Source organism: Amborella trichopoda, chromosome 5, assembly GCF_054954075.1.
Source record: "Amborella trichopoda isolate Santa Cruz 75 chromosome 5, AtrichopodaSantaCruz75HAP2 v2.0, whole genome shotgun sequence".
NCBI lineage: Eukaryota > Viridiplantae > Streptophyta > Magnoliopsida > Amborellales > Amborellaceae > Amborella > Amborella trichopoda.
In genome coordinates, this window is record NC_142340.1 from 5,787,077 (window position 1) to 5,795,965 (window position 8,889).

The 8,889-nt window shown below is 34.1% G+C and overlaps 1 protein-coding gene across 1 annotated transcript; it reads left to right on the forward strand.

Annotated features, from left to right (window-relative positions):
• Positions 1-3,480: 3,480 nt before the first annotated feature.
• Positions 3,481-4,177, forward strand: LOC18443502 (Oleosin family protein). The gene has a single exon (XM_006853690.4). The coding sequence runs from the start codon at positions 3,545-3,547 to the stop codon at positions 3,986-3,988; it is 444 nt and encodes a 147-aa protein (XP_006853752.1). The 5' UTR covers positions 3,481-3,544; the 3' UTR covers positions 3,989-4,177.
• Positions 4,178-8,889: the final 4,712 nt, after the last annotated feature.

Here is an 8,889-nt window from a genome sequence, read left to right on the forward strand (position 1 = left end):
GTTCTAATGAACAATCACAAAAAAAAAAAAAAAAAAAATTGAAAACACAACCTAGAAAGTATTTTTTAGCCCAATTAATATAGGCTGTTAATTTTGGTGAGATGCATAGATCTAGGCCTTAGAAGGATTTTTTTCATTTCCAATTTTTTTGGATGGCTTTATTATCATTAGATGAACAATTTTTTGGATGGTTTTATTATCATTAGAAGAAAAAAATGATTTTGAGTTTATAAAAGCTAAGATCTTGAAATTCAAAATATGAATGGTCTAGATTTGTTTTTGGATGAGACTCATTTTGACCATATCTAAGGTTCAAATTGAACTTTTTTTGGGGGGTGAGGGGGGGGGGGGATTGATTATTGAGATGAAGAGAGTGTGTGTGTAAAATTTGAAGTCATACAAATACCACAAGCATGGTTTTCTAGAAGTGTCGTTGCATTATACTATGATACAATAGTTGCATTAGATCATTGCTCTTCCTTATTATAGTCATAAATACTCCCTATCTCACGTCCATCTCAAAAAATGGAACCTTTCTAAAGACTTCGTCCAAATAAAAAATGAACTTCAACGGTAATCTTACAGGGCAACGATTTCATGCAACCGTTGTATAGTAATATGAAAAATCATCTTATGGCCATTTGTTTTATCCAAATTTTGAAATATACACCCTTTTTCATTCTAATGAACAATCACAAAAAAAATAAAAAATTGAAAAAATAACCTAGAAAGTATATTTTTAGTCCAGTTAACATAGGCTGTTCATTTTAGTGAGATGATTAGATCTAGGCCTTCGAATGATTTTTTCATTTCCAATTTTTTTGGATGGTTTTACTATCATTAGAGGAACAATGTTAAAAAAGAAAAAAATGATTTTGAGTTTATAAAGGCTAAGATCTTGAAATTTACAAAATGAATGATCTAGATTTGTTTTTGGAGGGGACTCATTTTGATCATATCTAAAATTCAAATTGAATTTTTTATTTTTTGGGATTAATTGTTGAGATGAAGAGAGTGTGTGTGTAAAATTTGAGGTCATACAAATACCACAAATATGATTTTGTAGAAGTGTCGTTGCATTATACTATGATACAACTGTTGCATTGGATCATTGCACAATCTTACAATATAGATGACCCTACCTAAAACCAAATTACACGAAAAGAAAGGATTCATCAAACTAAACTAAAAACATGGATTAAAATTATTTCTAACAATTAACCCTAAATAGAAAATGTAAAAAAAAGTCTACCCACATCTGTAAAAATAAAATTATAATTAAAATATTGTAGCAACGAGATCTTGATTTGCATCATTCTCTCCTTGTTGGAAAAAACTCGTCCTCATGTTTTAAAATGCATCAAGATAAATTTTCAATAGCCTGGCAGCCTTCTTCAACTTGAACATTGTAAACACTATCCTAGGACTTGTGGGTTATTGCACTGATTATAGCACAATGATCGTGCATTGAACGTGATAAGTCCTCCAAGAAATGGTCATTGTATATATATAAAATCTTTCCAGCCACATAAACTTGTTGAAATTGATCAACCATAATCTTTAGGGACACCACATATACATCTTTTTCTTCGTCAAACATCTCCAAAGGCTTGATCTCCTCTGAGTTTGGGTTGATATCTTTCTTATTCAATGCTTATGTCTTTCTTTTCATTTCGCTCTTCATCAAATATAGGACCTTCATAAAAAAAATAGGATCATACGTGATATTAAGGAATGATGATTCTAATTGAAGATCAAAGCTCTTGTTCTTCACCTTCAAATGGTTCTTCATCAAACTTAAGTAGATCACTTTCCTAACTATGAGGCTCTCGACACAGAGCGTGCGCATGGAACGGGTTTTCAAAAATAGCATCCGACTCACTAACGTTGTTACAGTGTGTCGGGGCTAAATTTTGTACAAAACACTGGGTTAGCTCCTCTATTTACCTTTTCAAATTTTTTATCTCAATATCTCGGAGGTCTTGCTCTCGCTAGATGGGCTCATTTCTGATACACAACCATAAACTATGTCTACGAATGACACTCTAATACACAACCATAAATTGTCTACGACCACCACAATCTACAAGAATCGACTAATATTTTGATACTACTTGAGGCAGTATAAAACTACCGACAATTAACAATTGAAAAAATAATGTGTTTTAGAGATAAAAATAAAATAAGTATATATATATGCAAGAAGATAGCATAGACTTGAGTGTCTGAATCCTTGACCACACACCATCAGAGCACATAAAAAAAAACTCAATGAAACAGATCTCTCTTAACAAAATAATCTTATTTCATTCCATAAAAAATAATCACCCTTTTACAATTCTGGTGAATCTCTTTTATAAAAGGTTCCATATTTCTAGAGATAGACTTGCTAGACACACACACTTCTTATCATGCTCAACTATTTGCTTGCTAAAAACAAACAAATGACTTAATTATTGTACTCACCTCGCTGTCTTTGAAATGAATGATTTCCGTCAAAACCACGACTTTCCTTATTTTACTCAGATACAAAGATGGAACCTTCTCTAAAGATTTCTTCCAAATTTAAAAAATGAACTTCAGGTGAACCTACCTAAAACTAAATCACATGAAAAGAAAGGAAGGAAAAAACAGACTTATCAAACTAAACTAAAAATATAGACTAAACTTATTTCTAACAATTAACTCTAAAAAATTTAAAAACATATCCACATCTTTAAAAATAAAAGTAATAAAATTAAAATTAAAATTAAAATTTTGTAGTAACAATATCAGATCATGTGCATCAATTGTTTATAAATTTCCCCACCAAAAAAGGCTTGTATAAGTTGCCTACCTTATACTATATAAATAAGGCACACAAATTTTGTTGTAAAAATGCAATTTGTGTTGAAAACCTTATAGAGGCCTTAAAAATCATGTTCAATCTTAATTATAAAACTGAGAATTTTAACAAAAGTGCATAAGTAGTTCAATAAACACTTGAAAATATTAAAAATAGACGATTCAGATAACTTGTTCTAAAAAAGATTAATTTTAAGACTTAGAACCATTTTTTCTTGACATCTATACATCTTAAAATCGAGATGAACCGTCGGAAGGTTTTCCACTTTTAAAACACTATTTTCTACTGAATTTTTTAGGAGCACCTTACTTGCACAGTACAAGGTTGCAACCTCATATGGATTTTGTGTTTGACCAACGGGGTTTCGCCGAAAACTTGCGAAACTTTTAAACAAAAGTACTTTAAAACCACTCCTATCGCACTCGCGAAACCACTCACTGTGGGGATCCATCACGCCACGTGTCATAATCTGGGGGCCCCTGAGCCATGCAAAGAGTGTCATCACCTTCTCGACTTCGTGACCCGTCACGTCTCCCAACGCTCCTACGTGTCGACACGTGGCACCATCTCAGCCCTCCTCTCCCCTTATAAATCCACTCCCCGTCCAACTCCTCCCCCACCGAAAAAAAAAGAAAAGCTCAAAAACAGCGTAGCGTTGCGTTATTTACCCCAGACGGTTAGGTAACGTCCGTTCCGAAAATGGCCGAGCAGCCGAAGCCCGTTACCCAGAAGCTTGAAGCAGAAGAGAAACCTCCGACGTCTCACCAAGCCGTGAAGTTCGTATCGGCGGCGACTGCCGGCGCGGTGCTCCTGCTCCTGGCGGGCCTCACGCTCACGGGGACCGTCATCGTGCTCGTTCTAGCAACTCCCGTTCTAGTCATTTTCAGTCCCATTCTGGTGCCGGCCGGTATCGCCATATTTCTGGCCGTTACGGGTTTTCTGTTCTCAGGTGGGTTCGGCGTCGCGGCGTTATCGGCTTTGGCATGGATTTACAACTATGTTACCGGAAAACACCCTGTGGGGTCTGATAAAATTGATCGGGCAAGGATGACTCTGGCTAGTAAGGCGAAAGACATGAAGGAGAAGGCTAAGCAGTATGGTCAATATGTGCAGCAGAAGGCACAAGAGGCATCTGAAACTTGAAGAGTTGGTGATGGTTGGGTTTTAGGGTTTCTTGAGGTTAGCTGTGGTTTGTTTGGGTGAGTATGGTTGCTGAGCTTTGATGGGTGGGATGTGCATGTGCTCGTGCTCTCTCTCTTTCTCTGTGTTTATTTTCATGTGGAGACGTCGTTTTTGTTCAATAAATTTGGTATGTAGAGCTGCTTTTTAGTCTCTCATTGCAGTCCTTTTTACGTATATTATGTATTTCATGTGTTTTCTCTCGAGTAAAGTAGAATATTTTGCATGTTGTGGTTTGTGCAAGGTTTGAGGCCTTGAATAATTAAAGTATGGAGTATCTCTAATTAGTGTTGAAAGGTGATTTTGTTTTGGTATCAAGAATTTTTATGGTGGTCTGGAATAAGCGTAGAAAATAATGTAGATTGAGTAGCTCGATAAATACTTGGAAGGAAAAATTTCATATCAGGTTGCAACCTTAAAATGTAGAATTACATATGCACCTCAAAAATCCATCCATGGGAAACGCTTGTTTTAATGTTGAAAAACCCTCTTATAATATCGAGATGTATAAATATAGGAAAATTTTATACATCTCGATATCGAGATGTATAAATATAGGAAAAATAAAAAGATTTTGAGAGTCTCACAAATAATGCATGCATCTTGCAACAGAATATCTAGACGGTCCATTTTCAAGAGTTGCATATGTTTATAGATCTGCTTGATTTTAACAATTTTTGGAGTTACAAATTTTACATTTAGATACAAAATTAGATTTTAAGATAATCTGAAGAATGTTTTAAACCAAAATTATATGTAATGATAAGATTTGGAGGTGCGCCTTAATTGGATTGTTCAAGGTTGCAACCTTATAGAAACCACACCCATACTTGAAAATATTGAACATCGATAATGCATTACAAAGTGTATTAATTCTTAGACCTAAAGTCTCATTATATATATGCTATAGTATAATGCAACTACAAAACCATTTTATTCATCCTTATAATCAATCCTACGAAAAAAGTTTCAATTTGCATCCTAGATATTGTCAAAATTAGTACCATCCAACAATGAATTTCGACCATCTATTTGGTGGTGAATTTTAAGATCTAAGCTTTAATAAATTCAAAATCAAATTTTTTTTTTAATACTATTCATCTGATGATTATAATATTCTATAAAAATCCTTCTAGAGCCTGTATCTAATCATCTCAATAAAATGGCAGCTTATTAATTGGGCTAGAGCATTTTTTTTCAAAATCTTTTTTTTTGTGATAAAAGAGTGTACAAGTAAAAAATTTGTGTCAAGCGAATGCCTCTAACATGATTTTTTAGGGTGGTTGTATTATACTACTGTACAACCGTTCCCTGTATAAGGTTTCTCGACAACATTTTTCGGAACTCCCGTTAATTTTTAGGGTGCATTGTAATTTGATTGTAATTTTTAAGGTGGATTATAATTTCATTGTTTAGGATCTCAACCTTGTATAAAATTTTCCTTTGTAGTTCTCCATCTTTAGAAAGTGGTACTGAAAACAAGAGATTATCATTACGCCTAAATGAATTTTTTTATTAGATATGTAGACGATATTAATACACAAGAAATCTGAAAAAGAAAGGAAAAATTCAATCCCTTTTTGCTTTTATATGTCTTTATTTTCTTTTTTGGTTAAGAATATAGCAATTTTTTTCTTTGTTTATTTTCCTTGCTGGAATTTTGATATTATTTCAAAATGTAGCTCCGAAGTGACACCATTCCTCTGATAAATATAGGGCTGGATATGGAATGGTCGCCTGGCATGGTAGTCTGGCCCTAAAAAATGTAGAACTTAGGCCACAAAACCCAGGAGAGAGGCTAAGAAGCCACATTAGGGCCAACCCAAGAGCTAGGTTAGGCCACATTAGGGCCAACCCGGTGCAAGCCTACTTGGGCTGCTAGGCCAAGGCCACAGTCTACCAGGCCAGGCCAAGCCAGGCCGGGCCTAGCCTAGCAGTCTACTGCGGCTGCTAATGAGGCCCAAACGGGCTATGTAAAGATCCCGCACTCAAATTTTTATTTATTTTTGGCTTATATAAAGATGGGTGTGATTTGTATAGGGTTCAACCATAGTCTTCAAAAATGTTTTCTATCTTTAATGTCGAGCAGATATAAGAACTTCAAAATTTTGAAAATTGAAACTTCAAAATTTTGAAAATTGATGGTCTAAGCACTACAAGAGACTATTTTTAAAACTCGAAATTTGTCATGTTTATGCATCTTTATATCGAGATGATGAATATGAGGAAGTTTTTTTTAGTGAGATGATGAATATGAGGAAGTTTTTTTAGTGAAATTTTGGAGTTGTGCCCTTCATTAATGAAATTTTCGAGGTGGGCTTAATTTGCTTGTTTAGAGCCTCGCACTTGTATAAACTGAATAATTTATAAAGAGAGAGGCACAATAAAGAAGCATGCATGCATGGTGTCCAAGTGTTGACGGGCGTGTCAAAGTATTCACACGTTTTGTGCAGACCCTCGACCCTTATCATTTTTCCCTTGCCACAAAAGTGCAAGAAAGATAATTAAGCTTTTATTTTACAAAAAAAAAAAATAAAGATAAAGCTTTTTCCATCGAAGTTCTCGCCGATACCGATACTATGATTTAGCGCACTTATGGGTCCTCTGTGGGTCGTCAGGGGATCTGTTTTTTGTATGTTCAGATTTTGATGGCATGAGCTATATTTGGGTGTATTTTTTGGGATCTTGACTATCGACGTTTTCAAGAAAAATTATATCTAGCATTTGTTCATTCAAAAAAGCTTCGCCTCTCCTTCATTTTTTCACTTTTAATAATGATGTTAATGTATGATTCTATAGTTATAATATTTTATATATTTATTATTATTATTATTATTATTATTCATGCATAGGTTTTTTTGGTACAATATGAGTCACTTCAAATAAATTTATTGCACACGCCTAGAATATGATTAATCCGGCATGGGCCACATGATAAATTGGGCAGTTCCAACCCAATATACAAAACTTGTGGTTTCTTGGTCACAACCAGCTGAAACTAAAGTTCTATTAAATAGCATTTTCACGAGAATATAACATTTCATGAGGCTGATTCTAAGCCACCATCTGAATACCTTCATTTAAGAGAATATTTTTGGTGTACTTCCATTGTACGAATTTCTTGAGAAACGAAGTCATATGCATGTAGGTTCAAAGAATAAGAATAAATCTCTTCAGCTTTAGTTGGATTTAAAGCACATAATGCATTTGCACCATCATCATCTTCAAATAAAGTATTTTCTACAATAGCACCATGAATAGCACATAGCATAGCAATACCCAATACTCAGCAACTCCCATCATATGAAATGGATTCAACATCCAATTATGAAATTCTTGGAACAAGAGAATGAATCAAAATATAGCTGCTATATCGAAACTCAGTGCAAAGAATCAATTAGACTGACCTAGTGGGCTATATCGAAACTCAGTGCAAAGAATCAATTAGACTGACCTAGTGGATAAATCAGTGCAAAGAATCAATTAGACTGACCTAGTGGATAAATCGGGAATACCAAAGAAAAACTCCAATTGGAGCAGACTGTGTGATTGCTTTATAAGGTTGCAATTTAAAAAATCGAGTAAGTTCGAATTGACACAACATGAAACCTATTAGTCCGAAAACACCATGGAGAGCATCAAAAGTCCACATGCCACCTAATTGACACCAACGAGTAAAATCTCCTTACGCTTTAGAACCCCACAATAGCAACAAAAAATGTGCTAAACTATTGGCAATAGTAAAAAAATTGCATCCTTCCAAATAGAAGCTAAGTGAACCATCAAGTTACAAAGGTTGCATCTGTGAAGCACCCTCCTAAAGCAAAATAGGCATAAGGGAAGCCAGACTAACCAACAAACACGAAACTGCAGCGGTTAAAATTGTATCCTACCAAATGGGAGCTAAGTAAACCATCAAGTTACAAAGGTTATATCTTACGAAGCGGTCCTTTCATAGCCAGTCATTTATAATATCAAATAAATTATTTTCTTTTTTGAAAAACCTACCAAGGACCATAGTCATATTGATCCTTCTATTCAACTATTACAACCAATTTCGAACACCTCATATCATTGTGATTAAAGAAATAATATATGATGGTATGATCATTTATATATGGACGATTATTCGCCCACTGCCCCTTCCAAAATATTGGGTTTCGAAGATATAGATCCCACAGGACAAACCAACCTAGATAAATGCATGCTATCCTAATTCAATTATTGTTTCCTATTCATACATCTGATAAATGAATTATCTTATGCCTCATCAATGAGAAGAAATTTATGAAAAAATTGTTAAGGAGCCAATTTCTTCTCATATCCTATTCCATCAAATAAATAATTCTTGGATTTTATTCATGATATTGAAAAAAGAAAAGATCAACAAATATCTCTATCGATCCTCCCAATTGTATACTAGACTACTATAATAAAACGTAAAAAAAAAAATCAAGAATATGAATTTTCATTGTGTCATGTGTATCATTTATTGCTCTTTCATTATTGACTTTTTTTAATTATCTTGTCATATTTCCATTCCTATGAATCTCAAATTTCAAAGTTTTTATTGCCATGGACCAAACCAAAAAAAAAAATTCGAATCTTTTCCCTTTTACCTATCTTACCCAACAAAAGAAGAAGAAAAAAAAAAGGGAGATAATTCTTACTTTTTATATCCATGTACCCATTTTCCTTTGTAGCCATACCTATCCTATATATTGGTAGGGGACTTGAAATGTAAGCTACTTTCATGATTAAGATTCATTCTCCATCGGTGGATCGCTTTTTTATTCGGAATGCCCTTTCTTCAAGTAGGAAAATTTATTCCCTTGGAACATTTAAGAAACAAGATTCAATCGGAA